This window comes from Protomyctophum bolini (assembly GCF_963924005.1).
Source record: "Protomyctophum bolini genome assembly, chromosome: 4".
Taxonomy (NCBI): domain Eukaryota; kingdom Metazoa; phylum Chordata; class Actinopteri; order Myctophiformes; family Myctophidae; genus Protomyctophum; species Protomyctophum bolini.
In genome coordinates, this window is record NC_137865.1 from 29,580,138 (window position 1) to 29,598,647 (window position 18,510).

Genomic DNA, 18,510 nt, shown 5'->3' on the forward strand with positions numbered 1-18,510 from the left:
ATGGAATATCGTTTTTCCATAACAGACCCAAAACACTGGCATCAGTGAGAGAAGAACGCCTGAACCAAAGATGCTATTCAGCATCTAATTCACATCAAACGAAAGTGGTAAAACAAGGCTTCAGTGAAATGGGACAAAACTTGCTTGCCCCAAGGCTTAAAGAGAGTTCATTAACGTGAGGCAATGACTTACCAGAAAGGCTATTAGACTCCGTTGCGTGCTCTCCCATTGAAAACAGCTTTTAATGTACTGTAACGTGTACAGCAGTGCCGTGGTGATTTTGCGAACCCGATATATATTCTGGGCAAGGACCTAATGGGACATAATCAGAACAAAACGTTGGTTAGAATCGTTTGATACTGGACTTAATGTTTATGACTTTGCAATCAGGTTGATTCAGCTTTACAAGACCTTATTTGCTACTGTGGGGATTGATGTTTAGAGCCAATTAAACTAATTAGTTTGACTATGACCAATCAAAAGTCCAACCATGCATGTGCGGCTTTGTTGTGGTTGGTTTATTAGCTGGATGCAGTAACTCTGTTTCCCCTCTCTGTTTTCTATGAACTGTATAGGGTATAGGCACTGGGCAAAGAATGACTCACTCCAACATGATTTTACATGAAACTACTCACTTTTTTGGCAAATTTAGGAGTTTCCTCTGTGTATTTTTCCTCCTTTGGCAGGAAACTTTTGACACCTGCTCTGACCTGGGAAAGAAAAATTAAACCACTAATGAATAGCCTGCAGGGCAAATAATTCCATTGATTTATTCTGTAAGCATCACTGACGTTCGTCCAAAATGTGCCGTTTCATCCTTACCTTGTTATAGATAACATCCAGCACCAGTGTGATGGTCCCTTTGGTGGGCCTCACCAAGCCGTCTTTCTTCAACTGACGACATATCGGCTGTCCATTCTGAACCTTTAGCCATAATTAAACACCATTAACACCACACGACCGTTGTTTATACTAAATGAGCTGACTGGACCTTTATCAAGTAAACCACTGGTTCCCAAACACTGGGTCGGGACTCATTTGTGGGTCACGGACACATTTTTATGGGTCCCTTTATTTTTTAAGTTTCCTACATTTTGCTTTTTATTTCATAAAACATTTTAAAAAAATCCCCCGAAAAAGCAACAATTTTCATGAATTAAAAACAAAATTCAATGTTTTTTTTTTGTCAGAACACTTTCATGAACAAATAAAATAATCTATTAAATTCCATAAATTAGAAAACAAAGTAGTGATCTAAAAGCTCACAGCGTGAGCTATTTTAACTAGTTGAACATTGAAGTAAACCATGCTACAGTACCACCATCTTGCTGATTGGAGGATTGCAAATTAACTTACGGTGAGTAATGGAATGGACACTTTCCCCAAAAGGTTCGGGGGTTTGTCCGTGTTGTCGTCATAGACAAGCAGTTCCACCACATCGTGGATGTCCTTTATTGGGCTACAATGGGACAGGTACAGTAAATGCATAAGATTATGAATTATGAATCAAAACCAAAACGAAAAACATTTGTCAAAATGGTCACTGAAAGTTCTATTACTCACAATGTAAAGGCTTTGTTCCATTCCGGATTGAGTGTCTTATATATTGTCTGCGTCTGAAGTCGGCTGTTACAGAGCTCAACCACACAGAAGGGATCACTTCTACCTGGAAATACAATATTAATATTAAATGTATGGTCACAGCCGTTATGTAGAGTGCCGTCACATTATGATCGGAATCGAATCGGGAGCAAAAAACGTGATCGGGACATTCCTAGTATCAATATTATATCCATATCATGATATTAGATATGTGATTTTGGATACTATACTGTTGTGTTATGGCATAAGTGTTCTATTAAAAATATAAATATCGGATCGGGAAAAATCGGTATCAGCAGATATTAAACAACACATGACCGGAATCGGATCGGGAGCAAAAAATACGTGATTGGTACATCCCTAGTATAATGTTACACAGAGTACTTCATTACCATTGAGGTCGACTCCGGTGAGATCTGTGGCCCTTATGACCTTGACTTGAAGGAAGCCAACCTCCGCCACAACTTGGTGCGAGTTCCTCCAGCTCTGTTGGGAGAAATACAGTGTCATTTAAATAGGTCTAAACCGGGTTTTTTGTGTGTGTAAATAATCGTTAAAAAATCTATTCTATTTTTCACCATGGGAACATGTGCCCTAATTGCATGACTGCAGTATTACTCAGATAATTTAGTCATCAAATCAACTATCAGCTTAAAGGGTTAGTTCAGATTTTTGTAGGAATAGTGGTTGCAAAGGTATTAATTAAGTCTGAGTCTGATACTGGACACTAAAAATGGTTCCATGTGACATAAAGCAACAAAAGTTGCTTTATATGCTTGCTAGAAATAGGTCAACAATATACATGCTAGTTTTGTGGATTGGTATATTTTTAATGAGTGGCCCCCAGACCCGCAAAAAGACTGCAACTACTTAATACTCACCAAAACCATACATACCAGAACTCGCACCACGGGACTCAGGCAATCAGTTTAAATCCAAATATCTGAACTAACCCTTTAAAAATGTATTCCCTCCAGCATGGCTGGATTCATTCATTCTTTGGCTTTGGATGAAATTGTTTTTCGCTGATCATGAGATTGATGATCACTGAAAAACAAAACAAAAAAACTCACATATTTGTCCAAAATATTGTCCTTCTCATCAGCTTGTCCCAAAGGAGCTTCATGGAGGTCATTGATGGAGACTCCACTGCAGGGTCTCTGGGTGACCAGGAACAGCAGCCGGCCCTTCCCTGGGTCCAACACATGGGTGAAGAGCTGCCTCTCGTTGAGCGGCCGCCTGGAGAGGTCACTCTCAAACCTGACATGCATTGGAACAAATTAACCACGGGCCTATATATATATATACACTGTACAGTACTTCATCGTATGACAAATAGCAACAATTGCCGATGTACAAGCTTGCAATGCGCCGTGACACGTGATTTTTCTTTTTTAAATAAATAAAAATTGTAGGGGGGGAAAAACAGTACACCATGGTGAAAGGGGTCGTCATTAACCAAATGAACCCCATGAAGCCTTGAATTCATGGAGATGTGTTTGATATAATGTTCCAATATTTGATTAATTGAAGTAAATAGGAACTATATACCTGTATAAAATAATTATGTAGGCTATAGACTCCAGAACAACTCTCCTTGGATTGCATGTCGCACTGAGACATGCTGCTGGGCCTAGCGGCGCTGCACAGTTAACATTCAGGGCGGATCATCTGGAAAAAACTGTGAAATCTAAAATTCTAAATTCTCCATTCAAGAGACAAGCCAAAGAGACACTTACATGCCCCATGACTCTTCACATTTCCTGCCTCTCTTAGAGAACACCTCCAGCTGCAGTGGCTCCTGGTTGTCTTCATAACGAAACTCAAACTGCTCTCTCCACTGGGGGTTGGCCTGGATGCACAGGTTCTAAGGGTGGAAAAAAGGCACTCATTTAGAAGCTTGTACAGCAACATGGATACATGTTTTTACAGACTCGCCCACCCACAACCACACACCCGTATGTCAATGCGATGTCAGCTTTAATGCATTGCCAGGGCTGAGCAGCAACTACATGACAGGTGGATTAAGTCTTCATTCAGTCCAACCAGAATGAGGCAGGAGAGAGAGGAGAGGGAGAGGTTGGCTTCTCGTGCGTATACGTTTGTAAGTGCGTGTGTGCTTGCGTGCGCCTGCATGTGTACACCTCTGTAGCCACACTGGGATTGTAAACACTGACAGCTTCCAATTAGAATCAGCTTTGTTCAACAAACAAACAAGCAGAGAGGAAGGCAGCGAGGTTTACAAAGAAATGACACAAGAACACAAGACAAGTGCGCTGTGGAATCATCTGGGGGGGGACGGGGGGGGGGGGGACAACAAGTAGAGGTAGATGAGCAGGGCATGCTGGGTATGCAAATGAAGGCAATGGAGCCCGGCACCTGAAGCACTGGGAGAAGCGAGTGGCAGCCATGCCTAGTCTAATGAGCTGCCTCTGCCATGGCCCAGTGAGCCAAGGTGGAGGTGAGCCACTGACAGGCACCTGCTGAGAGAGAAGAGAGTAACAGAGAGGGAGGGAGCACCGAAGAGAAATTCCAGAGAATATATGAGAAAGAAAGGCGAGCAGGAGGAAACAAAAGGGAGGGGTGTGCACAGAAAAATCACCCAGACGCATAAATGGGTTCCACTTTTACACTCTCAGTAAAATGTAAAGGGTGATTTATACTCAGGCGCACGCCAATGTCACGCAACTAAAGTATAATGGGGCTTTACTCTGGGGCTTTGCGTTGCAGGAGAAACATTGTAGGAGAGTAGTGTGGTAAAGATCCAGGCCAAACCTTGCTCCTGTACTTTTGATCCCCCAACCGGAAGCGGACAAAGATATCGCCGTCTCCATGCTGTGGCATGTCATGTCCTTCCACCAAGGTGATGATGAACACTCTGGTCCACACGTGGTTCTTCAACTGAATCTTCGGTACATCGACCGAACGTTGGCCCTGGATCTGGACCTGGTTCTGCTGCTGCTGGCCACCCTGAGCCTTGCAAAAGAAAAGAGAAAGAAAAAAAAATACATCGTATTTTTGTGTTTTTCTTTGCTTGTGCGTGTGTGTTGGAGCTATCCGAGCTCCACTCTGTTTACCTGCTCCTGCCTCTGCCTGGCACCTCATCACATCCACAGAGTGCATGAAAGTAGGACAAGGGGTCTAACTCTATAAAGCCCATCTCAGTTGGAGCACATTAGCACATCTCTACTGACAGGCCAGCCACGCCATAGAGAGGCTCCTGGAGAGAGAGTGGGAAAGAGGGACGTCACGGACCAGCCAGATGTCCCTGGCTGTGACAGTCCCACTCATCACAGCCTCCCAGACAGAGGGTGGGGAGGCAGGACACTTGGCATACTGCAGGAAAGACAGCAGGCTGCAGTGAGTAATGATGCAAACCACATAGCTCTCTCATCAGCAAATTATGTACGTATATATGTAGTGTATGTATGCACGTATAGCCTATATACTGTACACACACACACACACACACACACACACACACACACACACACACACACACACACACACATACATACACATGCACACATATACACGGTATATATTTATTATATAGCCTCTATGTTGTTGGATTCTTCCAATCCAACAGAAAGACAAAAACAAAGTGAAGCTGCGAATCCAACAATTAACAATGTTCTGCACACATGCACACAACAATGTTCTGCACACATGCACACATGCACACATGCACACATGCACACAACAATGTTCTGCACACATGCACACAACAATGTTCTGCACACATGCACACAACAATGTTCTGCACACATGTGAGAACGGTCTGGAACCAAGGACAGGGCCCTGCAAATAATCCAGCACTCCTGCCGCGTGTCACAGAGGGGGAGGCGGCCTTGATATGTTTCCATGTGTCGGAGTTAACGCGAGGCCGTGCGGTGATAGGCCAGGGCTGTAAAAACAAACAGCGGAGGGGTTGTGTAGGGCTGACTGTAATTAAAGAGCAGGGCCGTAATCTGCTCTAGCCTCTTTGATTGCCCGGGTTCCTTCAGTTGCTCCCCCCCCCCCCCCCCCCCCCCCAACGGCCGGCATGGCTTCAAACAGCCCTGGTACGACTCCCCTGCCACCCCAGGGCCCCTCCTTCTCGCCACGGGGTCGCAACCCGGACTGCCACCCAATCCGAGGGGGATCAAAGCACATCTCAGGGACCTGAATTAACATGGAATACCACAGGCACAGCCCTATAAATATCCCCCCACCCTCCCCCCCACCCCCACCCCACCCTTTTTCAAAAGGAGGAACAGAGGGAGTGGAGGAGCGATATAACACAGGCCCCAGCCAAGTCATCCCGAGTGTTTATCTTGGACACATTTCTATCTCAGCGGCCAATAAAACAATTCCACTTAACTGTAAGTGGCCCCTAAAGAGAATCTATTCCTGGTCCTAAAAGGGCTGTGCGATTGCTTCCATATGGCGGGACAGCATGGGGACGAGCATGAGGATGAGCTCAGACCCCAGGTCCATTTGGCTGGTGCCTCCGCTCCGTCCGTCCACAGCTGGGACATTACATCCTAACATCTGGGTTATCGCCCGCTATGCCTGAGAATTATCAAGCCTTGCCGATCTTAGGCAAGCCTGCGCTGGCAACGTGCCTCAAACAGCCCCCCCCCCACACACACACACACACACACAGCACCACCCTCCCACATGGCCCCCCCTCCTGGTTGGTTGTGAAACACTATCACACCGCAGAGCTTTTTTCTTTTTTACTCAGCCACTTTCCGTTAAATATCGTGGTGGGGGTATAGTACGGTATACACAGCACAAATCCTGACTGTTAATTTAACTCCATTTGGTCACATTTGTTTACTCAAGAGTTACAAATGGATACTTTTAACGCTGTGGATTTCACCGTTTAGGGAGAGAAATTTATATTTCGGAGAGGGTGTGTGTGTGTGTGTGGGGGAGAGGGGGAGGAGGTAGTAAGAGTTGTGAGAAGTGTGTATTCACCACCTCCAGAATAGGTGTTACACGCAATAAGAAATTGTATGTTTATCAAAAGAACAAAAAAATAAAATACAATAAAAATTGTGGCGCGGAGGGGGGGGGGGGCGAAGTTAGCATTGTTACATTGTTGAATTAGCGACCGTGATTTAGGCAGCGGAACGTGGAAACGTGTGGCATCCCATCACACGTTCCCTCTGTCTCCCTCCGAGTCCCTTTAGCCATCTGTAGAGGATAACCTACGACGTGTATGAAAATTGCTTCACCCCCCCCCCCCCCCCTCCTTCCGTCTAATATCAAACTGAGACTGTCTACCGGTCCATCAAGAGACTGCACAGTGGCAGATGTAGCGACGATATAGGTGTGAACATAAACCCACGGATACAACAATGATTGCAGTGTGAGTCCCCAAACAGTAACACACAGCCTCCATTTTACTCATACATAATTACAGCTACAATACACTGAATACAATTCTATTTCCTCCGTAATACACCCAATACTGTGGTGTTATAGTAAAGGCTTCTCTTTTTTCCCCCCCACCTCCTTCATGTATTTTGTCAATATGATTATTTTGACAAACTTTGATCACTATATAATAATGTGCCTACACATTTTTGTTCAGTAAATGATATAGCACAAAATGCAATATGCATTGCAACAAAAGGGTTTCTGTGAAACCACAAAAGAAATAGATTGCATTGAAATCAAGGTTACACACAAAAGCCCAAGCCCCCAGCAAAACACCTCGTTCTTTGTTGCACTATAGTACAGTGATCTACTGCCCCCTAGTGCCTAAAACCAGGAAGGGTGTCCCAGAGAATAATGGCACGTTCTGACATTGGTGGTCAGATGCCGGCATCCTAGTTCCACTTCAAATGTAATGAGTACATTTTCCAAGGTTAGTTGGAGATACTGTAATGACAATAAAATAAAATAAAACACACTGTACCTTGTTCTTCCTTACTGGCCACCTCTGTAAGTCAAACGGAAGAAAATAAATCAGTACAAAGAAAAGTAAAAAAATAAATAAAGTAAAAATCTACGTAATACTCTGCTGCTGTGTGCGATAACAGTAAAACATATGGTTCTTACCGGACTTCTTTTTATGGTGGCATCTCTGAACATTATGCAGACGTCAACAACAATGATCCCCATGTCGTTCTCTTTACTTTTAGGATCGGTCAAAGGCAGTTCCATCTGTATGGTTCTGTAAAGCAGAGACACGGTGATCAGCAACAGTACTCATGGATATACCCAATGTAATGTGTATGACATGTCACAAATCTGTACAACGCACAACTCACTTGTACAATTCAAGACTCTTGAGGATAATAGTGCCAGAGCCCATGAATTCATCAGTGGTGCGATTTTTGTCGAATACCTGTGACAAAGAAAAAAAAAGGTTGATGGAGAGGAGTTTAACGGAGAAGTACGCTGTATGATGCTGTGCCCGTGCTGTTATTTATTTTATAGCGCAGTGACACTGCGGCCACTTGACTATACCTCCTACAACATATCCATTTGTAACTGTACCCAAATAGTGTACAGATGTAACCAAATGGACACTTACAGGTTCATAGTGAACATTTGTTCACCATCAGAGTTACATTTACTGGGAAGGATATTTTCAGTGAACAACACTGCTCGCACTGCCATTCAAGCGAGGCTGTGTAGATCATCGCGCATTGGGGTTGCACTTGCTGTGTGAAATGTGCTATATATATATATATATATATATATATATATATATATATAAAAATCAGATTTGATTTGATATAAAACAAGTGGACTACCTACCCGGACCTCCACGACATGCTCTCTGTCGCGTAGGGGGTGAGAGAAGGACTCGTTCCACTTTGGTTGCAGGTTTTTGTACACAACTTTGCTTTTGTAGAACTGCTTTCCTTCCAGTTTGAATTTGACATAAGGATCACTGGTCCCTGGGATGATAAGAGAGAGAGAGAGAGAGAGAGAGAGAGAGAGAGAGAGAAGAGAGAGACAATGAGACACAAATAGTCATTAACCCATTTTGGGCAGGAAACCCTTTTGGGTTAGCATTATGTTATGCTTTAGCTATTGAAAAATAGCAGATCTACAAGCTCATAGCTACGAGCTTGTAGGTCTGCTATTTTTGAAAAATCGAAGAACGACTGACATAAAAGCTTTTTCAGAAAACTGTCAGGATGTAGAAGACATTTTTTTAATCTGATCTCAGGTCAAATTAACATCCATCCACAGGGTAAGAAACTTGCACAGGGAAACTCTAGCACTAATGTTTTTATCTCCTATAATTCCATAGAACACACACACACACACACACACACACACACACACACACAGTCACACACACACAGTCACACACACACACACACACACACACACGCACACACACACACACCTGTTTAAATCAAAGGGCTGCTGTGTGAGGGACAGAAATATGTGGGGAGGAGGTGCACCCCACATCTATTGGCAAAAAAAACGGAGGGGATGTAGCTGTTTAATTGTGAAAGCGCAGAAACATTCGCCAGCATGAGGCAACCAGAAACCCCAATCTAGAAGCAACCAGTGTTAATCTCCCAAGCCTGTTAAGAAAGTCTGTCTGCGAGCAGGGTGGGGGTACGGACGTCTTTGTCTCTGCCATGGCATGCAGATTGGCAAAAAAAAATGAAAGCCCAGTCCCATGCCTTCATTTGTATGGGGGAATAAAGGCGTGCTTGAGAGAGCCTGCAGGGAGGCTTGAATCACATGACAAAGGCCCTGTGGGGATGGGCTGTCAGGGCTGTCAGCTCCCCACTCCAAATGAACATCTCGCAAAGGCAGGCAGGACCCACAGCAGCTCCGCCCTGCCAGCCTGTGACAGGGAAACCTCCAGGCAACTTGACAGGAGGAGAATGTGGCAGCTAGCAAGGAGAAAAGCTCTGGCATGACTGAGAACGGTGACGATGGAAATTAATGGGGGGGGGGGGGGGGGGGGGGGGAGGACACAAAAAGCGAGATAGGGGGGCTGGTGGCGTGGGTCCTTTCAGAATATGTAATGACAATGTATGGGCATTGGTGGGTGTTTGGCACGGTGTTGATTGTTGGGCAAACAGTGGAGAGACAGGGGGCGTGTGGGGGATTGCATCATCACAGTGCCATCGTGTCAAAGTAAGGTCTCAACTAGTGGGGAGCAGGACACAGAGCAGAGACTCAACTAGTGGGGAGCAGAACACAGAGCAGAGACTCAACTAGTGGGGAGCAGGACACAGAGCAGAGATTCAACTAGTGGGGAGCAGGACACAGAGCAGAGACTCAACTAGTGGGGAGCAGGACACAGAGCAGAGACTCTCAACTAGTGGGGAGCAGGACACAGAGCAGAGACTCAACTAGTGGGGAGCAGGACACAAAGCAGAGACTCAACTAGTGGGGAGCAGGACACAGAGCAGAAACTCAACTAGTGGGGAGCAGGACACAGAGCAGAGACTCAACTAGTGGGGAGCAGGACACAGAGCAGAGACTCAACTAGTGGGGAGCAGGACACAGAGCAGAGGCTCAACTAGTGGGGAGCAGGACACAGAGCAGAGACTCAACTAGTGGGGAGCAGGACACAGAGCAGAGACTCAACTAGTGGGGAGCAGGAAACAGAGCAGAGGCTCAACTAGTGGGGAGCAGGACACAGAGCAGAGACTCAACTAGTGGGGAGCAGGACACAGAGCAGAGGCTCAACTAGTGGGGAGCAGGACACAGAGCAGAGGCTCAACTAGTGGGGAGCAGGACACAGAGCAGAGGCTCAACTAGTGGGGAGCAGGACACAGAGCAGAGGCTCAACTAGTGGGGAGCAGGACACAGAGCAGAGGCTGAACCAGCAACAGGAATTTACTGTCGCCAACAGAAAGAAAGAAATTGCTTTAAAATAAAAGTACAGAGATTAAAGCACACTGTCACACACTGCCTTCTAGCTTAGGTTCAGTTCAGTTAGGTTCATTAAAATAGACTATAGACTAATTTAGTTTTTAACCTACAATTATCAACACATTGAAATGTTTTATTTTCAAGTACGAAATAGGCTAAAATACCATCATGCTGCAATACCATTTATGGTCACTTGAGGTCGCTATTACCACAAATTACAACCTATTGGGTTTAAAACTGTAAGTGAGGAGGCCATGAAGAAAGAAATTATGGTGGCTTGTGTTTGTTTACATTGCAATAATACCTGGTTTGGCAGTGGCCCCCTGCACACACCATCTTGCACAGTTCATTTTGAGGTTTTATATCTCATATTGCATTCACTCCCCATAAGCCAAATAAGTGTTCAAAGATACCAAATGAAATATACAGTAGCCTAAAGATATTTTATGATTATAAAAAAGTTTGCCGTTTTATTGACGTGGTTAACTTGTTCATTGCGCCCGAAGGTCGCAGTGAAACTATGCAAACTATGGAATCATGCGTTTTTGACACCTAACCCGCAATCCCTGTCACTCTGTTTGAGACACCTAAATCCCTGTCTCTCACCCCAGGCAAGCCCCCAGGTCATCGTGTCACCACGTGACATCAGCCCCCTGGTCACCCTAGGCAAGCCCCCAGGTGCCCAGGTCATAGTGATGATTCCATAGTTAACTGCGACCTTTGCGGCAACCACAGTGGTTATCATGTCACAATATGACATGATATGGCATTCCCATAAGTGTGTGAAAGATTTCACATAAATTGCACATTGTGTTCATGATTTGAGACTCACATTGGAAACCAAAGTTAGCCAATTAGGATGGAATATGAAATATCGGACAGATACGTCTTGAATTGATCACATGACTATAGAGATACTGTGTACCGATTGGCGGGATTTTTGGACAGAATCTGGAGGAGTAATATCAAAAACATTATTTTACAAAAGTCGGCCTCCTGGTGGCGCTATAAATGCATATGTGAAAAAGGTCTTGGAATCAAAGGTCTTTCCTTGGCCTCTAGGGAGTGTGCATGCAAGTTACACAAATCGGTGCAGTTATGCAAAACATACACCTTTGCTGTTTAGTTGTGGGCCTGTGTTGTACACTACACTATGTGAATAAACAACACAGGTATGCAGTCAGACGAGTGGAAATAATTTCATGATAACAGTCATGGTCGTGTTTACATTTCCTGCTAACAATACCATGAAGCCAGTTTCATGCAATTTCATAGGACGGTGTCGCTCGCCAAAAACAGCCTACAAGGGCAATAATACACCACCTCATGCATCTATCCTTTCCATAAGGTAACTCATAACCCCTATCTTGCCTCTTTTTCTATGATGCAAGAAAGATGTATTTGGCGCTGCACTGTGGCGACATGGACTAGGGCTACGCTTGCATGCGGGCCCTTTGTCTAAGACAAATTTCTTCCTCGGGAGACTAATAAATTATATCTCTATCTCTATAAGGTACATTCCTAGAGTCATGACTTATGGAATGTTGGTTGACATGCTTGGGAAAGACACAAGCATGTAGCCTTCTATAAACACACAAGTAGTACAAGTACGGGCTTCACTTAAAGGGACATTTCACTTACGCACTTACTAATACGCATTCGAAGGTCCTTCTAATGTGTGAGGGGCCATGATTTTTACATTACTTTTTTATTTGAAAGTGAAATATTCCTTTAAATTAAATCTGTGCTTGTGTGTCGTACAAGGAAGGACATTAATTCCTCTCGTCTGACTGCATACCTGTGTTGTTTTATTCACCGTGTAGTGTGGGCCTACAACTAAACAGCAACGGTTTGCTATTACACATGCTGTCGCCGACACACTTATGAGGCATTGTGTGAGGTGTGTACTGTACAACAATATATACGTGCTTACTGTACTATATTCAGTTAGTGTCGTATGCATGACTGATCTTGCTCTGGCTGAAAGCCAACACAGCAATTAAGAGCCTAAAGATATAAATATACAGTACCAGTAAGACACCAAAATTGGCCAATTGACCAAAATTCAGAATCCCTGATTGGCCGAGCCAGTCACAGAGTCGCTCTCTGCTCGCGCAAGTAATAACTTCGGGGCAGGCCCGTCTAGAGTTTAAATGGACAGGTATCAGTCAAAAGGGAGACATCGAAGAGGAAGGATGGATGGGGAAGGATCAACATATTGGGGTGTCAGAACAATGTCAGCTCCATATATGGAGATCTAAGGGCTTGAGGATTGAGGTCAGATGTAGAGTTGCTGGCCAATATTGATGACATCAGGGATCTCCATCCCTGATGATGTCACGTGATGTCACATGCTCCAACCCTGATGATGTCACGTGATGTCACATGCCCGACCAACACACAGGAAATGCACGACCCCTTAGTTTAAAACAACTGTCTGGGGTGTTCACATAAGCCTGAGTAGACGATAAAATGACCAAAAGTTTTTTGAAAGTGAAATATCCCTTTAAGCTCCTTCTCAAGACACCTGATGATTAATCGTCAGGTCATAAGGCTCTGTTTCCAGAGCCTTATGACACGCCATGTGATTATCATCTCTTCACATACCTGAGCGCTTGTCTCTGGCGACCAGATTCCTTCCCTCCTTCAGGTCGATATTGAGGCGATATCTCTGCAGCGGGAGGGGTGCTGGGACCTGTAACGGAGGACACATCAATTACATAACTGACTTAATTACTGCAGACATGCAGCTCTGCCTATTCCAATGAGCACCGTAGTCTTTTCAGTACTCACCGTGCTGTCTGCCAGTTCCGGATTGGCATCATCGAAGAAATCACCCCGCTCACTGATCTGATGCAAGAAAGGATCGTTGGCATAATATTTTATAATGTTGTATATCAATAATGCTTGAGTATCTGAATATACATTTTGCATACTCGAGGGGTGGGAAGCCATATACCCCCCCCCCCCCCCCCCGAGCCACCCCTGAAGTATGAAGTTACAAAATAAACTGTGTTCACTGTATATAAAAATCCAGCTGAACTAATCAACTGTCTAGACAAGTTCAACCTTAAATGGCACACTGTGGCACACAATGGCAAATTTCTCCACTAACAAGTTTCGCCGGTTCAAGAACGATTACAAAAATAGGCGGTGCTATTGCGTCAAGTTTCACATCAGGAGCTCATGACATCACCAAAACAAATGTGTATTACTCACAATTTATTAATTGCCATTTTAAACCAACAAGTCACATACTATATATTATTATTCGTTGTATTTAAAAGTGCCTCACTTAAATACATTTCTCCCAATTTAATAAAGCCTCAGAAGGTAGAGTGGGACACAGAAGGATCCCTGTTTGATCGCCGCTCCTCCTGGCTTTGTGCGCAGTTTCCTTTGGCTTGTGTGTGTGTGTGTGTGTGTGTGTGTGTGTGTGTGTGTGTGTGTGTGTGTGTGTGTGTGTGTGTATACAGTATAATGCACATTATAAAGAGCTTTTTATAGAGGCATTATAGAAATGCAAACAATTTACCTCTCTAGCTCTAGTGTAGTTTACCAAATTGAGAATACAAAATAGAATACAATATTGAGGTGTCTAACATCCAGCCAATGTCAGAAAATTAAATGCACCCACACACGGAAAAGGTTTGAGTGCTCCCTTATCTCTGAGAGTGTAAAAGATTTTGCCTTGCGTGCAAACTCACCTCACATGCTTCCTCTGTGGGCTCATCCAGCCGGTACTCTTCCATGGACAATGCCTCTGGGAAAAAGGGGGAGACATCTCTGTCTGGATCTGAGTCGGTCCAATGCAAGGGGACTCGCTCCTCACTGGATGAGCCACAGGCCTGTTCCAAAGACGCACCCTCTGTGATCTCCACAGGATCATCTGCGGTCATTGACCACCTATCATATAAAAAGGCTCTCCGGTTGGAGGACAGCTTTCTTCGCTCCCCTGATTCTGAGGCTTGTTTTTCTATGCAAGGGCTTTCTTCATTTTCGAACGAGTCTGATCTTACAATTGAGCCCACGCCGCCACGCCTCGATCTACTGATCACTGGCTTAGCGTCTGGGCGAGTGTTTCCTGGGCTGTTAAGTCTCTCAGGGGGGACATCCTCTTTGTCCACCGACATGGATCGTGTTGGTATCGCCCTCGGTTTAGGGACAGGAGGAACAATCACAGATGGTATGGCCAGTAGATCTTCTTTGTTGACCTTGGAAGACGTGTCTATTTGGTCGTAGATTTCACTGCCACAAACTGGCTCAAATTCCTCAACTTCATGGAGCGTCGGCGGCTCTACAGGTGCACTTATTCTGTAGTAGGATGTTGTATCACTCGCTGTATCACTCAGTTGGTCTGTGAAAACGGGTCCGCTGGCGATAGAGCCACTGGCAATTGAGTCTGTATCACTTTGACCGGGTGACGAGCCAAAGAAGATGGCATCTGAGCCAGCAGTCAGCAGGGCGCTCCGTAAAGGAGAGGACTGGGCGTGGTCACCTGATACAAATCTCAGGTCTGGCACTGAGAGACTGCGCCTGTAGTTCAGCTTCTTTCCCTTTTTAGGCGTCTTCTTGGCTGGCTTCTTTAGGTTGGGTAATTTGGTTTTCATGCGGAGGTTCTCGAAGAACGTCTTCTTCTTGACCTCTGCCATTTTGAGGCAGTCTAGAAGAGTACCCTTCAGATGGAAAAAAAGGGTTAGAAAACAGTGAAGCCGAGATCCTATTGATTGACTGTATATTGAGGAAAAATACACGGCAGCTGAACAACATAATTGTTGAGGGGCGCTATCCCCTTCAATGCACAGCTTTTGAAGATTATGTCATTATGGCAGCCAATTCTATGGGATTATTTTTTTAATATATTTTTTGGCTTTTACTACCTTTATTTATAGGTTGAAACTTAGACTGACAGGAAATGGGGAGAGAGATGGGGGCAAGGACACGCGGCAAAGGCCGTCGGGATCGGGAGTCGAACCCGCAGCACGCCGTCAGGCTGGCAGCCTAGGTGCCCAGACGGTTGAGCTAACCGTCCGGGCCAATTCTATGGGATTTTTAATGTTTGTTTAGAGCACTTATGACATACAGTAAATCGTTTGCCAGCCAAGTCTATGGACTTTAATGTTTAAATGATGACGTAAGACCCTGTGGCCGATATGCGCCCTTCACTTCACACAAGTGTGATTTTTGAGGGGCTATGTCCAGATTTGAGGGTCTGTGTAAACACAAACATTGAAGACAAAAGTGTGTAAAGAGTAAAAACAAACATTGAATACAAAAGTGAGGATGCAAATTGTGATTGGCCAGAATGAGATGACACCAGGTTGAAACTGGTTAAAGATATAGATTATGATGTATTGAAATAGTAAATGTTGACTGAGATAGAGGTTCACAATCAGTACTTCTATACACACTGTACAGTGTACACCATATACACTGTAAAACATATTTTAGATTGTTTGTTCATCTGTTCAGAAACCACCATGCTTCACACAGCGTCCCGCCTAGCCCCATTCCTCTTATCTTACAACGATGCAGACAGTACAACTTAGTATGCTATCGCACAAACCCATCATGACAACAAGTGGTTGCCAGGAAACTGATAATCACTGTTAAGTCCTAAGGTGCTACACAGAGATCATTCAATATAAAGTAACATTGCTCTTTTAGACATGTTCAATCAATTACACACCCCAAGAAGCCTTGAATTAATGGAGATTTTTTTGTTTTTGTCCTTTAGCCCTATTAAACTAATTTAGACAAAATGCATACAATACCTTTCAGTAGAACTCCAGGCAAAGAGGCCTATAGCTGACAAATATAGTAGGCCTATAGTCTACTCTATCTCAGGTTGTTTCACTGAGCAGCTCAAGCGTGACTGCTATGAAGAAAATGAGGAAATGTTCCCTGCAGCAGCAGCAGCAGTGGCACTGAAGACTTTCTGATGCTTGACAACAACATGTGCTGATGGATGGACTGGAATGTCAAAACTGGTGTGGGTGAAACTGGCCTTACCAGTCCCACCAGGTGAGTTAACAGTTTCAATGAAAGTCAGTCAGCCCCAATGTGTTTGGTTAACGCCCCTAAAAAGCTCTCTGGGAAGTTCTACAAAGTATCTAAATGAAGTATTACATTAGACAGTGTTTCATCAATTGTCAATGTTGTTGTTGTTCGTTTGAATATTTTCCAAAGGATCTGCATTTTAAGCCATTGTTCTGTTTGTCTTGATTCAACACACGCCAGTTTCATGCTAGTCATATTAATATGAGTTTATTCATTGGCCTAAGTACTTTAAAATCCTTAATGCCATAAATCTAGCCTAATTCAAGGACACAACTGTCCTGTTAAGCTGGCCCAAAACGTTCCAAAATGCTGTTTATGATGGATTCGCAACATGTATGCAGTCAGCCTGAAGGCATGTGAAATGCTGGCTATCTGTTTCTCTTATCTGAACCCTGATCTATAGCGCTGGCATTGGCATTCAGTGGCTGCCTCATTAGACCATGCTCCCTCTTTCCCCCCACATGCCTGTTTTGTTGACAGTGGAACATGGTTTAGCATTGTGTTTACAGTGGAACATGGTTTAGCCTAAGCTCATCAAAAGTGAGCAGTTGTGTTTGCAGAGAATAAACTATAGCTTAGTGTCCACACACGTAGGAGATAATACAACAGAAGCACTGATGTCCAGACTCCTCTTGTCTGTGCACAACAGAAGAAGACTATTATATGACAACAGATGTGTCTGAGACTGGACCCAGCCATGTTCAATATTTGCTGATGTCTTAAGGAGCTCAGGACCACATGAAAGAAGCCCAACTTGGCAGGCAGTTAAAAGGCTGGGATGCGAACCCACACAGGGCAGGCCCTGTGGCAGGTGGACCGTTGCCCTCCTTCTCTTGCACAACTCAAACAGTCCCAAAACCCTGCTTGGTTACTCTACTCATGCACACTGGACCTATTCCAGCCCCTAGCACAGCTGGCTATGACTAGAGCAGGATGCCAGGAACATGCACTGAGGGACTGCTAACCGACTGATGCACATGCAAGCTATCAGACTGAATAGGCTCATGAAAGATTGAGATTGTCGACTTTAATTGATCCAAAAGCCATGTTTGCATTCTGCAGTTTTATATTCTTCCAAGTGAGCGAAGTCAAAACCTGTATATACTTGGGAATTGTAGGACTAAATGGTTAAATCTGAACAGGCCGGTATACAGGCCGCCTATTGTTAATAGCTGTTAAACAGTTTAACCTATCGTTTTAAAATGCAGCAATCACACGATCGTTCACATAAAACATTGTCTTTAGTTTTGTTAATGTGCCAAATTGTTCATGCCCCCATAATGTGACGTTTGTGGGGAGTATTAACTTGGATGTACAATCCAAAACACTTCGAATGATTGTATGGATCAAGTTTCTACGTAGCCCCGCAAGCAGAACCCAAATGTAGTAAAGTTTCTGACACTTTGATTACTTTACGACAATCAAATTTCATAAAAGCTTTATGTAGGGTTCCGAGCTTAGAGTATATATACAATAACTCTATGGTTCCGAGAGGGGCTAGTTTCTACGGTAAACTAGCTTCATTCGCTACCATGAACTGTACTTAGCCTACTTACCAACTTGGACTTGCCCTTTGACATTCACGTTATTTTTTTACAGTAGGCCTAGTGGCCTACACAACTTGGACGACTTGACTTCTTCACGTTCTTTTAGAATGATATACCTGCAGGCTTACCTGCAGGCTACCTGCAGGCTAGCTAAGGTCGGAGCGGGTCGTCATCCAACAGTAATCAATTCAATTCAAAGGAGCTTTATTGGCATATATCATTTATTGTATTACAATGCCCCCTTGTGGCCAAAGAGATCTCTTTGTTGTGGCTACTTGTGTGAAAATGCATAGGCCTATTCTCTCTTCGGCTACATTTCCTGACTTTATGGTCAACCATTTAAAACTGTTATTATACAGTAGTTGCCACAACAAATCCTGTCACTCTTTCATAATTATGCAGACTATGGTGGCTTGCTCTGTTCTTCACTAAAATAACCTGGTTTAAA

At 44.2% G+C, this 18,510-nt stretch overlaps 1 protein-coding gene across 1 annotated transcript in view; it reads right to left on the reverse strand.

Moving 5' to 3' along the window:
- mctp2a (multiple C2 domains, transmembrane 2a) overlaps positions 1-16,333 on the reverse strand; it is a 41,237-nt gene extending 24,904 nt beyond the window's left edge. Inside the window, exons 1-17 of the mRNA XM_080762311.1 lie at positions 16,230-16,333; positions 14,163-15,131; positions 13,249-13,305; positions 13,063-13,150; positions 8,362-8,504; positions 7,869-7,945; positions 7,657-7,771; positions 7,514-7,537; positions 4,378-4,578; positions 3,342-3,469; positions 2,676-2,862; positions 1,995-2,088; positions 1,564-1,666; positions 1,357-1,459; positions 823-924; positions 636-710; positions 193-312 (exon numbers count right to left, since the gene is read on the reverse strand). Of these exons, the coding sequence (XP_080618437.1) occupies positions 193-312; positions 636-710; positions 823-924; positions 1,357-1,459; positions 1,564-1,666; positions 1,995-2,088; positions 2,676-2,862; positions 3,342-3,469; positions 4,378-4,578; positions 7,514-7,537; positions 7,657-7,771; positions 7,869-7,945; positions 8,362-8,504; positions 13,063-13,150; positions 13,249-13,305; positions 14,163-15,107 (2,562 nt within the window). The 5' untranslated portion in view covers positions 15,108-15,131; positions 16,230-16,333. The remainder of the gene's footprint in view (positions 1-192; positions 313-635; positions 711-822; positions 925-1,356; positions 1,460-1,563; positions 1,667-1,994; positions 2,089-2,675; positions 2,863-3,341; positions 3,470-4,377; positions 4,579-7,513; positions 7,538-7,656; positions 7,772-7,868; positions 7,946-8,361; positions 8,505-13,062; positions 13,151-13,248; positions 13,306-14,162; positions 15,132-16,229) is intronic.
- Between the last annotated feature and the right edge of the window lie 2,177 nt (positions 16,334-18,510).